This window comes from Loxodonta africana, chromosome 6, assembly GCF_030014295.1.
Source record: "Loxodonta africana isolate mLoxAfr1 chromosome 6, mLoxAfr1.hap2, whole genome shotgun sequence".
Classification (NCBI taxonomy): domain Eukaryota; kingdom Metazoa; phylum Chordata; class Mammalia; order Proboscidea; family Elephantidae; genus Loxodonta; species Loxodonta africana.
This window is the reverse complement of record NC_087347.1, coordinates 59,278,389-59,302,687: the sequence shown is the minus strand read 5'-3', so window position 1 is coordinate 59,302,687 and position 24,299 is coordinate 59,278,389. Positions and strand designations below refer to the sequence as shown.

General features: G+C 34.2%; 1 protein-coding gene across 6 annotated transcripts in view; it reads right to left on the bottom strand.

The window, feature by feature from the left end:
- CALCRL (calcitonin receptor like receptor) overlaps nt 1-24,299 on the bottom strand; it is a 123,687-nt gene that overhangs the window by 13,609 nt on the left and 85,779 nt on the right. For all 6 annotated transcript variants that reach the window (XM_064286913.1, XM_064286911.1, XM_064286912.1 and 3 more), the window contains 5 exons: nt 23,380-23,471; nt 6,501-6,627; nt 3,135-3,288; nt 1,812-1,872; nt 1,662-1,728 (listed from right to left, as the gene is read on the bottom strand). In XM_064286913.1, the coding sequence (XP_064142983.1) occupies nt 1,662-1,728; nt 1,812-1,872; nt 3,135-3,288; nt 6,501-6,627; nt 23,380-23,471 (501 nt within the window). The remainder of the gene's footprint in view (nt 1-1,661; nt 1,729-1,811; nt 1,873-3,134; nt 3,289-6,500; nt 6,628-23,379; nt 23,472-24,299) is intronic.

Below are 24,299 nucleotides of genomic sequence, written 5' to 3'. Positions count from 1 at the left end.
AAGAAGTGCTTCTGCCTTTGACATTTTCACTATACACTAAGGTATATTAAACATTTCCACGAGCATAATCGATTCCACGTGTTGACCTTTGAACTGGCCGTCTAGTGTGGGTAGGCACAAACCATGCATTTGACACTTGTTGAGCACTTACTACATGCCAGGGTAAGCGCTGTTCATGCATGATGTCCTTTAATCCCCATTAAAAAAAGCTTCAATTTGCTATTATGACATTTTCCATTTTACAAATGAGGAATTGAGGCACAGAGTGATTATGTAAATTGCCTATAATCACACATCACCTAAGAGCTGAAGGCAGCATTCAAATGCAGGCAGCCTGTCTCTATAGTTATTCTCTGAACAAGTGTATTAACTTTGGGGATGGCTTGAATTTTATTCTGTCACAAACATATCCTAAATGCAGCTAGCAAATATAGTAAAAACAAGGGAATTTTATTTTTAAAAAAAGAGCCTGAAAAAGAAAAAGGATCTGGAAGCTTTGAACTTTAGCTGAGAAACATGCAGCCTTTATCTTTTTACACATAACTAATAATCGATTTTTAATACTAGCTATAACTAAAGTGGAGACCCTGGTGGCATAGTGGTTAAGTGCTATGGCTGCTAACCAAAAGATCAGCAGTTCAAATCCACCAGGTGCTCCTTGGAAACTCTACGGGACAGTTCTACTCTGTCCTACAGGGTAGCTATGAGTCAGAATCCACTTGACAGCAATGGGTTTGGTTTTTGGTTTATAATTAAAGTATCACTCTAAGAGACTATAATTATAGCCTGATCTCTAATACCCTCTGAGAGAAAACATGCCAATTGGGATTAATTTACTTCCTCATTCAAACAATGAAATTAAATATCAAATGGGACTTCTGTTTCCCTGCATCCACACTTAAAAAAAAAAAAGTCCAATTAGTGCACTTACATTAAAAGATGATTATAATAATAATGCAACAGTTTGAATAATACCTTTTTTCTAAATTAAAGACTTTATGAAATGCTACTCTTACTACCAATGTAAGTGTGTTGAGTTTCCCTGTTTGCCACCCCCACTTCCAAAGTTCTTCTCCTCCCCTCTCTGTTGTGCCCTGTGCCCCAGGAGGAGGACTTCTATGGACTGCCCCTTCACCCAGGTTTTTTTGTCCTCTGACATTTATGAATTTGGTCAATGAGAGGAACCAACAGATAAGAGCATGGGAGGAGAGAGAAGTGTGGGTATTCATTTCCCCATTTCTTTCCCTGTTAGACTCTCGCTATGAGTCAGAATTGACTTGACGGCAATGGATTTGGTTTTTGGTTTATAATCAGAGTATCACTCCAAAAGACTGTATTCCTTTACCCAAAGTCAAAGCTCCAGTTGAGCGATCCCTCCCAGCACGTGCTTAACTCCAGTAGCACTGGTATACCCTCTCTACAAGTCTAGTGGTGATAACAGCTTCCCAGTGTAGCTGGTTCCTGAGTGGCTTATGAGTTCCCTTTACTTGTCCTGCCCTCACCTCGAATATAACACCTTCATTAAACTCTCTTCAGTTAAACCCTGTAAGGTCATCATCTGTGTCTTACTGGGATTCTGGTAGGTACTATAGAGCATGTGATTCAGGAAATAACACTGAAATATAGCAATGATGAAAATAAGGAGAATTGTAATGACATACCAGTAAAGCAGCACAAATCGGGCCGTGGATAATGTAAAGGAGATGGGTATCAGAACTGATCCAGCAGCTAGGGGAAAACACAGGGAAATACCGTTGAAGATTTTCCTTTCACTTGGTTTCAATAGAAACCGTAAAGAAAGATTATCTTACTTGTCATTGTAATATAAACTTCTGGCAACAGCGTGTATACAGGCAGGAACCAGTGGAAATCCTGTAAATATCAATGAAAAAGAAAGTGAACAGGTGAATTTACCTCTAGATGGAGCTCTAAAATATTTTGCGAAACTTGAAAATCAAAGATACAGTAGGAGCAAAAAACTCGTCAACATATATTTATTTTGTAATTGTTATCTGTACTAGACAAGCAGTAAAATATGATAAACTACTGGGTATTTATATTTTTGTGTTTATGAATACGTGTATGTTTTGTTCTAAGCTGTTTTGCATCAGGTGGTCTGACTTCAGAGCCTAAATCCCTAAGTTTACTGCCTAAGCCTTGAGGCCTAGAGGACATTCGTTCTCCTCCTCCCCTGTGAGATGGAATTGGTCGATATTTGACAGATGTTCAGGCAGAAGAAGTTAACATTAGAGTTTCTACTGTGAGAGACAAGCTTTATAGAAATGTCAGTATCTGAAGAAGAGGAAAAGGATGAGAGATGGGTCACGGACCAGAACTTTGGCCTGTGATTTAAACATCCTAAATTAGATCTTTCAAACATGAAATGAAGATACTCTCTTTAAAGATAATCTGAATTTGCTAACAAGTCTGTGTCTGTGTATGCATACCTATCTATATCTGCATCTATACCTATATCGATATCTCAAGAGACAGACAAATAGATATTTCAGTTAGGTTTCTGGAAACTCATCATCTTGGATTTAGTTTCTACATTTTATATTTTGCACTATTCTTTGATTTATAATGCTAGAAGTGTATCTATGTCTGCTTTATGAACAATATCATATCAAGTAGAATGTGTGGAAAAAAAATCTTTTGCATGCCTTTATTCATTTATTGACCCCTGCACTCCTAACATAAAAGCATGAATGCTTTTTATAAGTTAATTTTGTTGTTGTTGTTTAAATGTCCTTTTTCCAGTTAAGACCAATATCCTTATCTTACGCATGAGGAAAACGGAGATTCAGAACAGTGCAAGGACTAGATCGCTTAATCATCATTCTAATTCCATTGTTTTAGTTACTACATAAAGTCAGCCAAAATTCACTAATTCATAGGAATACTAAATAGAAAAAAGCTTTGTATTATTAATTAACTTATAAGTACTGCAAACAATGAATAACTTTGTGAAAATTAGTTTGCTTTAAATATCTCAGTTTACAGTAGAAGCAAAAGTTTTACACCTGATTTTCTTTAAAAATAATTACTAATATATTTTTATTACAAAGGAATCTCACATTCTCCAAAAGCATTCTCAATCAGGTGAAGCAGCAGATGTGTGTAATGGCACTTACCCCAGCCAAGAAAATAATACCACAGCAGGTGCTGCTTCTCTGCAAACACAGCCACCACGATGAGCGTGTGTAGGTGAATGCCTTCACAGAGCATCCAAAAGTAATTACAGCCCATCAGGTAATGGTGGATGAACTGGGACACTTTACAACTCACCTGTGAGGAAAAAAAGAGCACTTTATATTTAGTTGCTTACGAATTCACATATAAAGCAATAGTTCCATTTATCTCAGTTTTCTAGGGACATGGAATTTTCTCTCTTCTACACAAATTTTTATACACCAAAGATTCAGATTTGTAAAATGCCAGTCTTTGTATTCACCTAATGGTGCTTCTAAGTTTTTAGCCACAGACCCCGAAGGTTTGTAATGGTATAACTCATTAAAAAAATGTATAAAATCTACATGCAAATGTATAAAACCAAAACCAAGCCATTGCCCTTCAGTCGATTCCGACTCATAGCAATCCTATAGGACAGAGTAGAACTGCCCCATAAGGTTTCCAAGGAGCTGCTGGTGGACTCAAACGGCCAACCTTATGGGGGCTATGAATGTATACACATACACAAACACAAAAATATAAATACCTAGTAGTTTATCATATATTTTACATTAAAAATATATGCTGACAAGTTATTTTTGCTCCAAGAGTATCTTTGATGTTCATATTTCCAAATTTATTGTTTAGTTAATACATATTTTCCTAATATGTTTTAGTTATTATATAAGTATGAAAATTTCACACATGGATGGTTTTATATCTATTTACACTTATTGTAAATATGTTAACACAAATCCTTGATAATTTTATGCTGTTGGAAAAATACTAATATATATGAGAGTAATTCATTAAAAGTACTCAAATACTTGGAAAGTCCTGTGGATTATAGGCTACCAGTCAAAATTTTTATAAAGTAATAGCCTCATGAGCCCATAGCTTATGCTATTCAAATATGAGGCTTGAGGGTTTCATGTACTTAAAAAAAAAAAAAAAAAGAAAATTTTATAGTTTCCCTTCCTCGTTTCCTTGCCTTCTCCTCTGTACTCTTAAGGGACAGGAAGAGAGAGGTTCAAACATAAAATAAAGAAAACACAAGGGAGTGAGAGATACAGTTTACTCCTCAACAGAAGTAATAAATTTAAAGCTCCTCTATTAGGTTCAGTTTACATTCTGGGACTTAATAAATGCTAAGCAGTAACCTTTAGTATTTTTGAAATAAATCATCCCACTAAATAGAAAATTGAAAATGAAATGCACTGGAAAATAAATGTTGAGTTATCATAGAACTGTAATAGCATTTGCATGGGAGTTAGCTTACAAAATATTTTTATGTACATTGTCTTATTAAATCCTGAAAAAAATCCTGAGTATGCATTATCACTATTTAGATATTTTGTGGATTAAAAAAGCTAATTACTGGAGAAGTTAAATGATTTTCTAATGTCCATGCAACATCAATCAAAGCTACACCCCAGACATAAATCCTATTCAATTCTGTTTTCACCAGTATACACAATGCCTCCTGATGGAAGGATATTTATAAAACCTATTCCTTCATTAAATAATCTGAAGAACGTGTAATATTCTTAAATTTTGAATAATACACCTTGATATCAAACACAGCATTATATTAAGAAAGTGCTCTTAAAGGTAAAAGTGAGTTATTCAAGTACATTGTATAGAAATGACAGACTTCATTCAACTTTCTTATCTATATATTTTAACATATTTTTAGACATTCATATCTATTTGGAATTCTAGTTCCTGATTTCATTTAAAGAAATCTATAACTGATATGATAAAAAGAGCTTAAAGCATGCTTTAGAAAAAAAATATGATGTAGGGCACTGGTGGTATAAACAGAATACATTTTTCTAAGGAAATATTTAAAAATACCTATGCTGCAGTTTGCAATTTATGTGATAAACAAAATATCCTCGTATATAAATACCAAAAACCAAAACCAAACCCACTGCCATCGAATCGATTCTGACTCATAAAAGCCCTGTAGGACAGAGTAGAACTACCGTGTAGGGTTTCCAAAGCCATAAATCTTTATGGAAGTAGACTACTACATCTTTCTTCCGTGGAAAGCTGGTGGGTTGAACCACCGCCTTTCAATTAGCAGCTGAGCCATTTAACCACTGGGCTCCTCCTGTGTATAAATACAAGGATTCAAATCTGTTGCTTTGCAGCTTTCTGATGAAACTCTGAATCTCCTTGCCCTACAGAGATTCATTCCAGAATGTCAGGACGTTGGGCAGTCTTTTATATTGCTAATTATACTCCAGAGTGTTTCCTATCCCGGTGACTTTAGTGGAACATACACAAGATTAAAGCAATCCGGATGCACATGTGCAAACAATGCAGGGAATTTTAGAATTTTGGAAAAACCCTAAAAACACACATACGAGAGTGTTGTTTATTGACTCACTGAGTGAAAATTCCTTCCTTTCCCTGATTTCCAAAACTAGATATCTTAGTATTGAAAAAAAAAAAAGAAAAACTCTTATGTGCAGACACACAAATCCATACCCAAATATGTATGTGTGTCTATGTGCACACAGTACAAACTTCATGAAAGCAGATGATTTTTAAAATGAGCATGTATGTTTAAGCTATACATGCAGATATTTTGATTTAAATATTGTTTATGTATGCATGTAGCATGCATAAAAAAATACATAAATTTGTATAAATAAAATTTAACTCACGTTTTTTAAAAAACTGGCTTTTATCTTATGACAGGTTGTGTGCTTATTTTTGTGAATGTTTTGAGGCTCATCTTAAAAATTGTGTTTTCAAAGAGATTTGAAGGAGACAATTTTTTAAATGTCTCTTTAGGGAATGAGGACTAGGTAGATCCCTTTGAAATTTTATAATTAATAAAGTTTAATAAAATGTAGGAAATATATAATTCATTTCTCACCTTCTGCTTTTACTGACTTCGTTAAGTCAGCCTGATACCAAAAACATTTTTTAAATAAAATTTTTCATCTTGATGAACTATTTTGGTACTACACTTAGTTGCTTTGATCAATTTTTTAAACTCAGTTGGGTAAATGTTGCTTATTCATAAACCCTAATGTCCCACCAGCTGTAGGACTCTATAGCCATAAAATGAGGTGGAGATATGTCCAGAATATATAAATAGTTAAAGACATTTATTCCTCCCTTTGATTTTCAATTTTATATCTTTGAGAACATTGGGAAATATTCATCTTACTAAATTGAAAATAGTTACATATGTTCTCTACATGTCAGAACTTAAAATATATACATATATATGCTTAATTATATACCTAACACAAATATCAAGGCCTTGCCTCTGCCCAGCGAACCTAAGGGCACAGCCTTGTTTTACTTACGGGATTTGTAGCCACTAAGGCTTGGTTGTTGGCTACTGCAGTGAGGTGGATGATTGTGACAATAGAGTTACAAACAAAAGAGAAGAAGAGGTTTTTGTGCAAGGTAATCCTTTGGCAGCTCAGGCTCCTAAAGGACAAGAGAAAGCAAAATGTGTTGACATCATGCAATATTTCCATATTTTTTCATAATAATCATTCAAATAAGATATTATCCCAATTCTGTTAATCTCTCAACAAGACAGATACTTTGATTCATTTTGAGAATGCACCAATTGAGATTCAGTGAAGTTAGGTAACTCATGCAGCTAGTTAAATTGAAAACCTAGGCTTTGTGAAATTCTAACAAACATAATTCTCTTTTCATTATACCATTTAAGTTCTTCTATTTACATGGCCTGTGGTTTTTTTGTTTTGTTTTGGGTGATGGTTAGGCAGAACAACCATGAGAAAGATAATATTTTGTTTAGAATATATAAACTGATAACATACAGACATAGCAACCAATGAGATTTGTTCACTTTCCTGAATTTTTCTACTTGGCCCAACCACACATAAGATATAAAATAGTGCCAAATTTTAGTGGTGTTTCTTTCATACAAAACAAAACAGCTGGCTTTATGGAATTCATATAAGAGTAGATTTCAGGGAGAATCGTAATTAATTATAACCAGTGCCACTCTTCAGATTGAATCCAGTCTAAGAAGGTTGCTAAATATGACTGCCTTCAAGGATCAAGTCAAAGGTATATGACTGCCTTACCCACACTCCTCCAGGAAACCTTTCTTTCAAAGCTTATTATGGACAAGTTTTGAAATAATAGAATGGAATCTACTTGAAACTGAATATTTAATATCAAAACCAAACCAATACTTGAGGAAACAAGGAATTATTTTGTTAAAGAGACATAAAAGCTTATTTTGAGTGTTTTATCAAATTATCCAATTAATATGGCCAACCTAGATAATTACCCTATACAATTCAAACCCAAAACCTCTGGTTTGGAAACTCTAAGGAGATTTTCACCAATTTTTTCACTGTCTTCCCTTATCATAAAGAGATCATGTGCATAAAAGATTATAGTTTGGTTATGAGATTAATGTCTATTTATAAAAATACAATTCAGAGTTCAGGCTATATTATCTCTGAATATTCTTCCAGTGATTCTATATATAGCTCTAGTATTTTGAAAGAACTTGGAAGTTAATTAAATCCAAATCATTATTTATGGATTGTCAATACATGCCATTCACAGAACTAGGTGCTCTGAGGAGAAACTTCAAGAAAGGCTTCATGGACAAGATGGCTATTGGATAGATCCTTGAGTATAAATAAGTTAGTCATAGACCCACAAGTATGTAAAATATAGCTGGAGTCCATCAAAATGGAACACAGCTGGGAACTGCCAGTGTTTCCACAGTAATAAGCCAGTTATTTAGGTTGACTTTGTAATGCAAGGGCAGTAGTGAGAGGCAGGCAGAAATCATGCTGCGGAGCGTAAGATGATATTCTGAAGAAATGAAGAATCCTTGGAAGTATTCAAACCAACAGATGACAAAATTCAAGGGAAACTGAGAGAAAGATGCCCCTATTTTGGCTAAAATGTTACAGTAATGACCTGAATGCTTTGTGTTCATTTGGGAGTGAAGTGATAAATATGAGAAAAGCTTAGTAAAAGATCATTCCTTTCAAATCATTTATATTGTGTGTGTTTTATTTCTTATAATTTATCACTCTTCTTCTATAATGAACATAATCAACATATAAAATTTGTCTACAAGATCTTGTTTTAAAATGCCTGCCTTGAATTTACCATGTGTAAACTCAATAATATTGTTTAGGGAGGAACTGCTTCTTCCTGCTAACAAACATTTTTGTAGTAATAGAACCCAAGTTCCTCAGTCACTATCATGGGGAAAAAAAAAAAAAAAGTTTTCCTTAATTGAGCTATTCTGCCCTTTTCTGCTGAACACATTTATATTCAGATCAATTGGTTAAGACATACATAAACAAGAAAATCTTAAGGTTCTCAAATTATGACCCAGAGACTGAAAGTTCTGCTTAGACAGCAGATGTGAAATATTTGCAAGGAGTAAATTGGGGTGAATAAAAACAAATGTTAAAGAAGACTTTCAATAATAGCAATAAAAGCAACGATTGGTAGAAGTAAGCTGACATGTAGATGAAGAAGCTAAGAAACATAACTTTTATACTATAACTATGTTATTTTAATATTCACTTGTGAAAAGATTGGAATGAAGTAATATAAAATGCTAACTGAAGTTAGTTTAAAAACAATTTTAATTTTCCATTTGTACATTTAAACTTCCTGCACTTAGCTATGAGGGTTTGTGTTTTTATTCCTCTTATAATTCCTCTTTTCTCATGACCCTGCTGCCATCTCAATCTGACTTGAAAGTTAGACTTGCAAATGACCTGCTGGTATCTATTTTCCTCAAAGGGTGTTATAATTGTGAGTACAGTCACACACACACACATACACACACACAAAGACTTCTTTTTCTCTTACTTTGTGATAAAATGATACATAGTATTTCCCTCTTTTAGACACAATGTCATATTACAAACAGTTTTGAAATAACAGGATGAAAGCCACTTGAAACTGATGAAACATTTAATATCAAAACTAAACAAATAATTAAGAGGACACATGGAGTCATTTTATTAAAAAGACATTAGAGTTTATTTTGAGTGTTTTATAAAATTATCCAATTAATATGGTCAACCTAGATAATCCACCCTATATAACTCAAACCGAAGTCGTCTGCATTGGAAACTCTGATATCCAGTTTAGCTGTCCAAACTGTTGTAATAGGCTGGAGCATTGCCAAATCATTTTACTTTGTATTTTTTAAATATGTCCTACTGTCTAAAATATTATCCTATTGTTTTAGTTTCTTTCATTTCTGCCTCCAGGCGCTGTGCAACTTAAACAAATGCAGACAGATGCTATCTGACATATGGTTTCTATCAACGTTAGTAGTAGAAATGGCTCAGATTTTTCTACTGGTACATGTTTTTTCCTTCTAAGCATATTCATTAACACATGTAAGTGGATTGGTACAAATAAAACCAACTCGTAAATGAAAGCCAAACCATGTAATTGGTAAACACACTGATTTGTTTAAATGAAACTCTGCAGTACTTGGGTATTTTTTTTTCTCCCAAATTTTAACCTGTAACCAATTTTACCTACTTTACATTCTTAAAAACGTCCATGTTGTTGTTGTTAGGTGCCATTGATTTTGTTTTGATTCATAGCAAACCTATGTATAACAGAACAAAACACTGACCTGTCCATATTTTACTCAAAATATTAAAATCAATTATTTTATAAGCTTAGAGAGTGTTTCACAAAAGAACTTTCTCTGCTGTCTTTAAATTTTAAAATATCCCTTTCTATCCTAGCATGACCACAGAACAGAAAATGTGTTTGTGGGTTTGGATTGTTTCCACTTCATATTCTCTTCATATAATTTTTTATGCAATATCTCAGTATCCAGTTTTGACAGAGTTCTAAAGTTGCTACAAGAGTATCAAGAAAACCATTACACTATGTGTGTAAAGTAGCCATGACACTTCATCTCTCATTTGGAACAATAAAAGACAAGTAGCATCAAGTCAGTAAAGAAAAAACCGGTTGCCCTTGAGTCGACTGTGCTCATGATGACCCATGTATGTCAGAGTAGAGCTGTGCTTCATAGGGTTTTCCAATGTCTGATCATTTTGGAAGTGGATCACCAAGCCTTTATTCAGAGGTCTCTGGGTGGTCTCAAACCTCCAACTTTTTGATTTGCAACTGAACACATTAACCATTTGCACCACCCAGGAACTTCATCAAGTCAGTTGTTGTGTTAGCTGCCAGCCAGTTGGCCATTACTCACAGTGACCCCATGCACAACAGGATTGGACCATTGTGATCCATAGAGTTTTGATTGGTTTGAATTTTCAAAAAGTAGATCTTCAGGCCTTTCTTCATTTGTCTTTTAGTCTCTCTTACTCTGTCAGCTCCACTGAAACCTTTTCACTGTCATAGCAACACGGCAAGCCTCCAGTGATAGACGGGTGGTGGCTGCGCTTGAGGTACATTGGCAGGGAATCGAACCTGGGTCTCCCACATGGAAGATGAGAATTCTACCACTGAACCACAACTGTCTCCTCATCAAGTTATTAAACCAGTTGCCATGGAGTCGGTTCTGACTTATAATGATTCCATGTATTCCAGAGTAGACTTGTGCTCCATAGGGTTTTCATGGCTGTGATTTTTCAGAAACAAATCACCAGGTCTCTCTTCTGAGGCACTTCTGAGTGAGTTTGAACAGCCAACTTTTTGGTTAGTAAGTAGCCCAGCACTTAACTGTTTGTGCCACCCAACAACTCCTTATCAAGTCATTCCAAACCAAAACCAAACCCACTGCCGTCGAATCAATTCTGACTCATAGCAACCCTACAGGACAGAGTAGAACTGCCCCATAGAGTTTCCAAGGAGCACCTGGCGGATTTGAACTGCCGACCTCTTGGTTGGCAGCTGTAGCACTTAACCACTACGCCACTCAAGTCATTAAAATCAAGTCATTACAGGGTAGTAATTCAGAGTGGATTTGGAGCCTGACCTGAGTGTGAATCCAGGCTCTGCCATAATAGTGTGACTTTGGGCAATGTATTTAAGATCTCTAAGTCTCACTTTCTCATCTGTAATATACAAACAATAACAATAATAATTCATAGGATTGGTTTGAATGTTAAATGAGATAAATCATATAAAGCGCTTGGCATAATACTGAAACTCTGGCGAGCTGTAGTTGTAAGTTAGTTATCATCTTTTAATGCAATTATTATATGACTGATTTTGGTTAAGTTCTCTAATGGTTTTCTACCATAAATAATAAAATAGCATTAAGATTCATCTCAGTAGTGCAAAACTGCCTCTTTATTTAAAAAAATATATACAATGTTTTAAGTAATAAAACAGTAAAGACATTGTCATCCTTTTATTACAAAACACAAGGATTTATCGTTAAAATGAGAATTTCAATAAAATGAAGGGCAATGGGTCAAGCAACCTAAATTTTGTTCCTGTGGACTTTCATCCTTCCCATAGTTGGACAAAAACTTGTTTATCTTTGTTATGCATTTAATTTTGACATGAGTTAGAAATTTTCAAACTATTTTCCTCTCTACTAATCATGAGCAATACTAATCATGAAAAAAGGAAATATAAGCAATGTAAGAGCAGCCCAGTCTATGAGGCACTGCTTTCCTATTCTAGCTTATCTAATTTAATTTCCAAATGCCCAGACCTTTTCTCAAGGAAACACTAACCATGTATCCAAGAGGAAAGTGCATGTTATATTTGAACACTGCCAAAAACAACAGGCAGAATACAACAAACATATTAAAAGAATTAGCAGTATGAATAGCTTTTGTCTACTGAATGTAACCTTGGTGATGTATGACAAGGAATAGATATAACCCCGATCAATAGCCTTCTTTTTGGAGGCTTCTAGTGATTCTTTTGGCCAGATCTGAAAGAGCACCAGAGTGTTTTTAGCCAAGGTGCTCAGTGAAAGTCCCTCTGGGGGGAAGAAGGATTGCTCTTGTTCTATCATGCTGCCTCTCCCATGACCCCATTTTCAGGCTACTCATTTGAAATAACATATGAGTACAATGCTGCATAAAAGAACAGCTGTGTTCATTTTATGTGGCCAAATGATTTCTTCCCATTTGTAAATGGTCCTGGTTTCCAAACAGGCAAGACACAAAGAGAAGAAGAAACTGGCTTTCTGAATGCCTGTGATTCTTACACTCAAAAACTAAAATAAGTAAATAAATAAAATTAAAAAAAAAAAACTTTCAGATGTAAAATTCATAATAATAGCAACCACCATTTACTGAACACTTAGAATATCCCAGGCACAGAGATCAGCAGTTTACATTCATCACCTTAGTTAACAACCCTTTGAAGTATCATTATCCTTTAATAAAATTGAGGTAAATTGCTCAATATCACAATTCCAGCAGGTAGTCCATTGAATTTGAATGTTGAAGTTCTGAAGAAAGTAAAAATCAGCAGTAAGGCTTTTGTCTAGTTTAATATTCACTTACAACTACTTATTGATGCATATGAATCCATTTGGGCCCTGTTTCTAGATACTGGGGAAACAGCTATGAATAAGAGAGCAAGCCCCTGACTTCCTGTTATTCATGTAACAATGGAGGGCAAGTAGATACATAAATACTGTAATTCCAGATAATGCTATGTGCTTTTCAAAAATTAAAGCTGGGTTAAAGGACAGAAAAACAATTTGGCCAGGGTGAGGGGAATACAGGCAATCCCCAGGTTAGGAATGAGATCCGTTCCTAAACCTGTCTTTAAGTCAAATTTGTAGGTGAGTCGAAACAGGTACTTACGGTTCTTATTTAGTGTCAGTTTGTCTTAGAATATAGTATATATTTTACCTTTCTATGTATATAACACTTAAGAAACACTTCCAAATACACAAAAACATCTTAAACATAATACAGTATATAATAGTAATAATAATACATTAATAATAAAAATAACTACATATGGTACTGTACTGAAAAGGGAGAGAGAATCTGTGTGTGTGTGTGTGTGTGCTTGCATAGGTATACAGTACTGTAAAAAAAATTTTTAAAAACTTTTCTTAAAACAGCTTAGATGAAGTGCTGAAGCCACACAATGTTTTCATGAGCATTACAAAGTATTGCGTGTGTTGTTATGACAAACCATTGTATTTAACTCAAATTTTTAAGAGGCTTTATGGCAGTCTGTTCTTAAGTATGAGTTGTCTGTAAGTCGGATGTTTGTAACCCAGAAACTTCCTGTACTCAAGATAATACTGAAACAAGAGAAGATAGGGGGAAAAAAACATTCCAACCAGAGGAGACACCCCAAGTGAAAGCCTTGAGCTTAAATTTTTTGAGGAGCAGAAAAGTCAGACAATGAGAATAAAGCACAAGGCAAAAGTCCACATTTTTTTTTTTCTGTACGATAGAGGAAGAAAATTAAATTTGAAGACCGTAATTTGCTTAATAAGTTTCGATTGTGACACTGATGCTCTTTTGTATTACACCTTAATCTTCCATCAGCAAATGCTACCAGCATGATATCCAGCTATTTCTGGTTTTTCTTAGTCCCAAATACTAAAAAGATACTATACTTTGGAGGTTTTACTTTGACTTTCTCCTCCTATACAGGCATATCTGTGGTGATGGTCTAGGAAAATAAACTATGTCTGCAAGAGTAGAAACCAGATAGCAAAATGTATTATGTCTTTTGGGAGAAAAAAGTTGTTTCTGTTCTCTATTTAAATTTATAAAATTTTACTTCATTCAAATAACTACATAAGTTTTACACCAGGCAGTGAATCATCAGCTTTGTTAAAAAGATTTCTCATTCTATCCCCATGAAAATTTAGATATGTTTAAGTAGCATTTATGTTTCAACTTGCTCAAGCAAAATAGATGAAATTCTCCTACAGAGGACTTGCATATTTCTCAAAAATACCAATAGAAATGAAAATACATGATCTTTAACATGCAATTATAGTTTTAAATAATAAATTTATGATTTCAAACAAGTCCAAATTATCTAATTCAATTATTTACTTCATATTTCCATATTTGGGACTCTCCTCTGTAAACCAGTAATAGAAATTACATTATAAGGAAACTTTTTTTTTTTTTTTAGATCAAATCTGTTACTTGCACTACTCTGTTTTTATTCACATCTGATACTCTAATGTGGAACTGCAGTGCTTTTATTACATAATTAAAGTGGACATATTTTAAAAGCTTTCCAACCAAGACTTGCATTATCGAATAGGAATGTTTTCAGTTCTCACCATATTTGGTGTGAGGGAGATGGCTTTTTCAATACATTGATTATAATTCATTAATTTAGAAATAGAATCAGTAAGCATGATTTAAGAAAACACTAAAAATACATGTAGTTAAGAAAACAATACCCAATATTAAGATGGAGGAAGCTGGGACGCATACAACAAAATAGGGAATATCTCAGGATTGTAGTTAATAACAAGCTTAAAGAGAATGAAAATTACCATAAGAGTTAAGAAAGTAATCCTGGGTAGTACTGACCAAAGCAAAAACTCATTGCTGCTGAGTTGATCCCGACTCATGGCGACCTCACGTGTTACAGAGTAGAACTGCGTCATAGGGTTTTCTTAGATATAAGCTTTACCGAAGCAGATTGCTAGGTTTTTATTTCATGGCACCACTGGGTGGGTTTGAACCTTCAGCCTTTGGGTTAATAGTTGAGTGCGAACAATTTGTACCACCCAGGGACCCATGGATAGCACTGAGAGGTATGTTATTCAGGGGCCATTGGATGAGTGTATTTCTGAACTTAGCCTTTGTCAAACCATTGACAGTGCAGATTTGCCAGGCTTTTTAAGCAAATTCTTTAAGTAAGACTTCTGATTTGCCAAACAGGTACATCAGGGTATGATTTGTAGAGAAAGGTTCTTTGGATTTATTTAACTAGCTAGCTTCCCTACTGTGTTTAGAGCTGATTTAAAGATTGAATCATGAGCAATTTTCAGGATTAAAAAATGATAGCTTAAAGAAGAAAACTACTGTTGTTTTAATTCAAGAGAAATACAAAAGAAACTGGAAAGGAGATAAAAGTTCACAGTATCGGTTAAATGTAGTGAGACATGATCTAAGCAAAAGTTTAGAATTTGGATCATATCTCCCGAAAAGCAGAAATACAAGCGTTTAAGGGTTATTTTAATAAATTAGAAGCCCTGGTGGTGAAGTGGTTAAGAGTTACAGCTGCTAACTAAAAGGTCAGCTGTTCGAATCCAACAGCTGCTCCTTGGAAATTCTATGGGACAGTTCTCCGTCTTATAGGGTGGCTATGAGTCAGTAGCGACTTGACGGCAACGAGTTTTAGTAAGTTAAATTGCGAAAGCATTGGCCTACCAACTGAATAAAGGCTTTTTTGTTGAATTTTATTTAAGACATTTTGGTAATTACCTAGAAATGATATAATTTGTCTATATAGTTGTCAATATACAACTTGGCTTTATAATTGTTTTGAATCAGTGACTGAGATGTCAGCAAAACAAAGATGTTCTTTAAAAAATGAGCTATTTTTTTTCCATACAAATCAGATACCATCTTTTACATGCAAGAAGATAGGGTCTTTTGTCCTGGTTGAAAGTTAGCATGAGGTTTTGCTATGCTCTCAAATTTTAAGTAGTAATTAAAAGATAATTTATAACTAATTCCAGTAAAGTTTCTTTCTTTCTTTCTTTCTTTTTTATCTAAAGGGTTCTGCTTTGTTTTTCCAAGGAACCTTATGAGTAAGAGTCATTGCCTCTCAGGGCTTGGCAAACCCCAAATTTATGTCTCCCTCTCTTTCTTTCCCCTTTCCTTTTATCTCCTAATCTGAGTCTTTCCTTTAATTGGCTCTAATATAAAACTGAAGTGTATCTGGCGAATAGTATTTCATGTTCTCTGTTTGTAATTTAAAGCATGGATGAGTAGTAGACTTTTCTTTTCTCTCTCTAAATAAAAAATAACAAACAGCACCCTAAATCAACTTTTTGAATGGTTCTTCATTTTTATTATGATGGGTCAATAACCCTCATTTACAGAAAAAAGAAAAAAAAAAACATTTCCTCTACCAAAGACAAAGCAAGAATAACTGCAGTATGAGGAACTGGTTTAAGAAGCAGAAAGATGTTATAGACTGTTTATACATAATGATTTTATGCGAAACATCGGCTACTCCAGGAATTGTTTCCAGGTTAGTTGGAAAAAGGTTAATTTCTGGATCATTGTCTACATAAACGTGCTTTATTAGCCATTTATTCAACATATTTTAAGAAGACTCTTGTTATTTTTCCATCTGACAACAGAGTCGCACAACTTGCTTTACACAGATGTCCCTCTGATTAATAATGTAAGGAGTCAGAGAGCATTAGTCTAATGCCTTTGCTTTGCTGATGGTCCAAAGTCATAGCAAGACATAGGAAAGTCAGTCCTAGAAGTAAGTTTCCAAGCCAGTTCATGTCTTCATTCCACAAAATTTGAGTGCCTACTATGTGCAAGGTTCTATGCTAAGCTCTGGGGTATATAAAGAAACAAAGCAGGGATGATTCCTGCTATTTTAATAGACAGTTACAATGAAGTACCTCAAAGTCAAAGACAGCAATTTCTTTAATGTAGACTCCAGTACCTAATACCCAGTACCCAGTGCTGTCGACTGATAAGCATTTAAAAAAAAAAAAGTTTTATTGTTTTTGACTGATGTCCTTAACAACAAGGTATTTTTAGGTTATTACTATATGTTATATTAAGAATTTGTTTTATGCATATTTTCATTCAATGTTTACTTATTTTTCTACATGAAGAATGTAACAATTTATAAATGTGGTACATCTAAGGCTAGAAATTGTGCTATTTAATTTTGTTTTATAGTGCTTACTGGTATAATATGCCTACTTGGGTTAAGTATTTGTTAAAAGCTTTTAATGGATTAGTTAAAAAAAAAATGTTGTTGTTGGTAGTTGCCTTCAAGTTGGTTCCAATTCATAGTAACCCTATGTACAATATAACGAAACACTGCCCGATCCTGTGCCTTTCTCACAGTCCTTGCTATGTTTTAGCCCATTGTTGCAACCACTGTGTCATTCCATCTCATTAAGGGACTTCCTCTTTTTTACTGACTCTCTACTATACCAAGCATGATGTTCTTCTTCAGAAACTGATCCCTCCTGATAACATGTCCAAAGTATGTGAGATGAAGTCTCTCCATCCTTGCTTCCAAGGAGCACTCTGGCTGTATTTCTTCTAAGACAGACTTGTTCATTCTTCTGGCAGTCCCTGGTATATTCAGTATTCTTCACCAACACCATAATTCAAGGGCATCAATTCTTCTTCGGTATTCCTTATTCATTGTCCAGCTTTCTTCTGCATATGAGGCGATTGAAAATATCATGGCTTGGGTCAGGTGCACCCTAGTCCTCAAAGAGACATCTTTGCTTTTCAACACTTTGAAGAGACCTTTTGCAGCAGATTTACTTAATACAAAATGTCATTTGATGTCCTGACTGCTCCTTCCATGGGCTTTGCTTGTAAATACAAGTAAAATGAAATCCTTGATAACGTTAATCTCTTCTACATTTATTGTGATGTTCCTTATTGGTACAGTTTTGAGGATTTTTGTTTTCATTATGTTGAGGTGTAATCCATACTGAAGGCTGTTCTCTTTGATCTTCATCATTTCAAGTCCTCTTCACTTTCAGGTTGTGTCATCTGCATATCACAGGTTGTCAATGAGTCTTCCTCAATCCTGATGCCTCATTCTTCTTCATATAGCCCAGCTTCTTAGATTTGCTCAGCATACAGATTGAATAAGTATGGTGAAATGATACAACTCTGATGTACACCTTTCCTGATTTAAGCCATGCAGTATCCCCTTGCTCTGTTTGAACAATTGCTCAGGTTCCACATGAGCATATGTTTTGGAATTCCCATTCTTTGCAATGTTATCCATAATTTGTTATGATCTACACAGTCAAATGTCTTTGCATAGTCAATAAAACACAAATAAGCATCTTTCTGATATTCTATGCTTTCAGCCAGGATTCATCTGGCATCAGCAACGATATTCCTGGTTCTGCATCCTCTTCCGAATCCAGCTTGAATTTCTGGCAGTTCCCTGTCAATATACTGCTGCAGCCACTTTTGAATGATCTTTAGCAAAATTTTACTTGTGTGTGATATTAACAATATTATTTAATAATTTCCACATTCTGGTGGATCACTTTTCTTTGGAACGGGCAAAAATGCAGATCTCTTCTAGTTGGCTGACCAGGTAGTCTTCCAGGTTTCTTGGCATAGGCGAGTGAGTGCTTCCAGCTCTGCATTCCTTTGTTGAAACATCTTAATCAGTATTCAGTCAGTTCCTGGGGCCTTGTTTTCCCCAATGCCTTCAGTGAAGCTTGGACTTCTTCCTTGAGTATCACTGGTTCTTGATCATATGCTGCCTCCTGAAATGGTTGAATGTTGACCATTTCTTTTCGGTACAGTGACTTTGTTTATTCCTTTTGATGCTTCCTGCATCGTTCAATATTTTGCCCATAGAATCCTTCAAAATTGCAACTTGAGGTTTGAATATTTTCTTCAGTTCTTCCAGCTTGAGAAATGCTGAGTGTGTTCTTACCTTTTGGTTTTCTAACCCCAGTACTTGCATATTTCATTATATTTTACTTTGTCTTCTGGAGCCATCTTTTGAAATCTTCAGTTCAGCTCTTTTACTTCGTGATTTCTTCCATTTGCTTTAGTTACTTATTATTATTTTTTAAGTAATATTTTATTGTTTTCAGTGAAAGTTTACAAAGCAAACTATGTTCTCATTTGACAGCTTCTACACAAGTTGTTCAGTGACATTAGCTACATGTTTCACAATGTGGGAACATTCTCATTAATTGCTCTCTGGTTGTTCCATTTCCAGTACTTTAGTTTCCCTGCCCCCCTTGTCTTCTCATTTTTGCTTTAAATAATTGTTGACCTTTTGGTCTCATATAGATGGCTTTTAAATGGAGCCCTATATTCATAAATAATGTCCTTTATTTTGTGTTCCAATCTGTTATTTCACTAAAAGTTGAGCTCAGGGTCTGGATAACTTTCCCTCCCGCTCCACCCACCTAGCCTGCACTCCCGGATTTTTATTATATGGCTTGGGGCTTTTCCTTTTGTTATTTTTCTACCACTGATTTCTGGGGTTGGGCTGGAAACATCGTGAGATCTGGCCTTTGTAATTAATAAAATAGCAAAGCAAAACCAAACCAAAAAAAAAAAAAAAAGTGTTAAAGGTTTAAAGATTATTTTAGGGCGATAGTGTCAGGGAGTCTTCTAGTCTCAACTGGTTCAGTAAGTCTGGATTTTTTAAGAATTTGAGTTCTGATCTGTGTTTTTCTCCTGTTCTGTCAGGGTCCATCTATTTTGGCCCTCTTCAGAATGGCTGGTAGTGGTATCTGGCACCATGTAGTTCTTCTAGTCTCAGCTGAGGCTATGGTTTGTGTAGGCTGTTAGCCTTGTAGACTAATTTCTTATCCGAGACTTTGTTTTCCTTCTTCTCTTCCTCTTAATAAATAGACACCAATAGTTGTATCTCAGATAGCTTCTCACAAGCTTTTACCCCAGACGGTACCCACCACACTAGGATCTATTGTCGTCTCATAAAAGTAGGATCATACGATATTGAACAGCTTTTATTTTTTAATAAAACATATATAAATACAGATACAAGAATATTGAATCAGATTTTATTTCATTTCCTAATTGATAATAAGTATAATTTATCTTTGTAGATTGTTTTCAGCTTATATAAGGCTTCACAAATAACATCCCTGTTGTTGACATTATGTAAGATTTCAAACAACAGGAAAATTAGAATTTGATTTTTTTAAAAAAACTTTCATTCTTATCTTCTTTGCTAAATTACTACTTTAGTCACAGAATCTGAGGCTTTGAATGATCATTAGGGATCATCAGGCCCAACTATGAACTCAATACCAGAACCCTCCTCTTCAATAATCCTAACAGTTTGATGTCTAATCTCTGTCTGAAAACCTTTAGTGACAGGAAGTTCATCGGTCAATTGGTAGTTCAAGCCATTTTTAATTGTTAGCGTTTTTGTTTTTAATTAAAACAACAAAAAAAATTATCTCTATGTTATTACACTCTTTTCCTAATTACAGTCATCTGGATTTCAAAGTCATCTATTGTGCCCCTGTGTTTTCTCTTTTTATGGGCTAACATTATTGATACCTTTACTCCCCAATCAGTTGACAATATTGTCTTCAATTTCTTTACTGCATCTATCCTGAGAAGCCAATTGTTATGACATTCTGTTTTCCTCTTATAGAGCCGGTCTATAGTGTACTGAGTGAATGAGCAGTCTGATTAGTGATCTGAACTTGGGTAAAAAAAAAAAACTTGGGTACTGTGCATTTATTGGTATAGTTTGGCTTGCAGCATTGTTTTCATCTGGCAGCCATATGAATGCCTCATTAGTTTATAGTGATCTTTTGTTCCATTAAATCTTAGGCTCTTTCATATCAAGCTTTGCTAATTTTCCATTTGACTTTATTAATCGGTGCAGGACTTTATTTATATCTTTCCTAAATTCAAGTTTTGGGGGGCTGTAGGGCTCATAATTCTAGGAGACTGTTGTTCTCTTTCTGACTACTGGTTTTGGCACAGCATAATTATATAATATTCTTCTTAACGTCATTTCCTTCAGAAACTTAATGAGCTAGGACATCTTGTCTTATTATGTGCTTTTTTTTTAATGGGAGGAATTTCAGCTGTGTTAGTTTTAAAACTGCAGAGATGGCAGTCATCCAAATGGTAATTAAAATTTTACCCTATGTACAATACAATTAGTTGAGTTTCAGAGGTACTACAATTAGGAATTCAGGAAGATTTAACTGAGGAAATGATGCTAAAGATTAGATCTGAGAGATGAGAATATTTCACTAGACTAAGAGGGGAAAGAAAATAGGCAGAGGGAACCATATTCAATTGTAAGGTATGTAAATGATTTTTATAATATATGAATTCAACCAGTTAACCAGTCGCTGTCAAGTTGACTGACTCATGGCAGCCTCATATGTGTCAGAGTAGAAATGTGCTCCATAGGGTTCTCAGTTGCTGACTTTTTTGAAAACAGATTGCAAGACCATCCTTCTGAGGTGACTTTGGGTGGACTTAAACCTATAATCTCTCAGTTAGCAACTAAGCATGTTAACCACGTGAAGCACTGAATTATAATAGGAAGTCTGAAACTTGTAAAGTGAAAGAAGGCAAAATAAAGTCTATACTTTATCTAAATCTTTAAAAATATTATTTTGGCTGCATTGTGGACAATTGGATAAAGAGAGGGTAAAAGTGGATTTACTGAGACAGAAATCCAGACAGAATAAGGCTGGCGGTGGTAAGCAGCAGAGATGAAGAGAAGTAGATTTCGGGAGGTAGAAAGCACAGGGTATATGGTCAGATTGACATGGAAGAAAAGGGAGAGGAAGGTGCCACAGGTCACTCCTAAGTACTGGCTAATATAACTGGATTGCTGGTTCTATTATTTGTTAAAATGGGTCATTCTGGAAGAAACCCAGCTTTGGGTAAGGAAAGGGTAGATGTTTTGAATTTGGTTTTTAACATGTTGATTTTGAGATACTTTAGAGATGATGAATTTCAAGAGCTGTAAAAAGAGCTACCAAGTAGTCCCCAAACTCTGGGAATGTAGCCTAAACAAACTGAAAAAACGTGGGAAGAGTTATGGCTGAAAATGTTCACTGCAGTGTTTTTTATTAATAGAAAAAAATGGAAGCAATGTTAGTGTTGAAAAATAGAGTAATGATACAATAAACTTCCCTGAATCTACCAAATAAAATATTATTTAGTCATTTAAAATGATAGATTTTAGAATATTGTGGCAACACAGAAAATATTTTAAAATGCTAAATTATGAAAAAAATGTAAAATAATTTTCACATGAAAATTAAACTATGTAAAGAGAAATGACTATTAAGTAAACCTGAAAAAATACAAGAAATAGGTTGATAGGGTATTGGAATGATAAATATTTCTTTTAAAAATTATTAACAGGCTTATATCATTTTTTATTTAAAAAAATATTTCAGGTTTACATACAATATATAGGATTTCTTATTTTTTAAGACTATAACGTTTTGTTTTTTAAGTTAAGGGTTGTAATTTTTTTTCTGAGTATAGAAATATTTAAAACTTTCAAATTTTCCCCCCAGAAGACTTGATAAAACAGCCTACAAATAACCCTCGTGATTTATACCTTATACCCATAAGTTAGACACTGAACTACTTTATCTTTAGTCGTAATTGTAACAGTCTTCTTGTTAAAAAAATCTTAGCTAATATAAGCTGCATTTAAGTTAATTTTGTCTGTGTATTTGGGTATGCATGTGTGTATGTAGTAGATACATAACTTTCATTAGCTAAAAATCTGAGTTCTTGAGTAATGCATAGATTTTAAAGGCAGCCAATTGCATTATTTTTATGCATTTGATGGACTCTGTGCTATAACCTGGTGCTCCAGATACATAAGTGGCTAAAATCCAACTGTCTGATAATTCTGGATGATTCTGAAGTGCTACTGTTACGCATAGTTCTGCAGTTGCTACTGCTCCAGGATGATCAATGACTGATGGTGATGGTGATTCTGCTGCTAATGGTGATGATGATGGTGATGGCGGTGATGATACAATAAAATATAGCTATTTACTATTACCACATGGCATTCTGTAAGTAATGATGGTAATCGAAATTATGAAAACCATGTTAAGGCAGTAGATAAAATAAAGCATACTTTGAAATTGACTTTCCTGTAAATTTAAAAATCACTTGTTGATTGGTGGAATGAAGAAACTAGAGGCTTCCAAATAGAAAAAAACAGAGGAGTACATTTCAAGTAAAATTAGAAAGTATGATTTAACTTTATTAATAATGACCCCCAACCCAGAAATAAGCCCTACTAGATTATATTTTCAATACCATTGCTATTTTCTCACAAAATTCTGGTTTCTATAATTGTCATGTACAACTAATATTAAAATTGACCTTTCTACATGTTTACAAAGCCAAGATAAGTAACTTCGTTTAAACAGGTTTTGAAGCATTATAAATTATCTATATTTTATCTATAAAATTTATCTATAAATTATATATATTTTACCAGCACAAGATATAAACATGCATAAAATATTGCATTTACCAAAGAAAGACCGTTTGTAAAATTTTTAAATATTTTAAATGTACTTACTTGAAATAAAAGAATATGCCAAGTGAGATAAGCAGTGATGCAATAGATAATCCATGTCCAATTATAGTCAGGTAAAACAAATTCATTGCAGTCTATAATTTGTATAAATAAAACACAATTTATTTTTATGGATAAAAGTTAAGGCTCATTTCAATACTATATGTACCTATAATCCTATTTGTGCAGAAGCTCAAATTCAATTAACTATATTAGATTTTTAAAAACATGTGGTAAATGACAATAGCCTTACAATGGTTGTTGACTTGCAAACTTGAATACATCTGGATAAAGACTATCTATGCAAAATTACCATGTAGCTTATCAAAATTTATATAATGATATGCCCTTTTTTATATGAGAAATTAGGAGTTATACATTAAATGCATGAAATAATTATTTTCCTGATCTAGGTTTTGTAATATATGGAAGAAGAATTTTATATTTTGGGAGACACTGACATTTTTACTCTATTACTTTGTGTACCTTATATCAAATGCTATTTCATGATTGTTTTGATTCAGGCCTAAATGCCAAAAAACGCTTTATTTGTGCCTGACTTTCTCTTTTTTCTTTGACATATTTGAGGCTCAGAGACAAATCTCAATATGGTAACTTACAGGATGCTATGATCTATATAAATATGTTGTAACTTGCTCCTAGTTTTAAATTTTTCTATTTTGTTTTTATTTGTCTGTATCCTATTTATTTGTAACTTACCATTTTGTTGTATATTATTGTAATTCTCTTGAAATGCTTCACTGAAGGAAGTAGGGGATACGTTAATAATGGCAGTTATCATGACAGCTGGTATTTATCAGGGGCTTACTCTCTATGCCAGGTAGTCTTCTAAGTATTTTCCTTGTATTAAGTCAATCCTCATGAAAACCGTAAGGGTGGAATCTATTGTTATTCCCATTTTA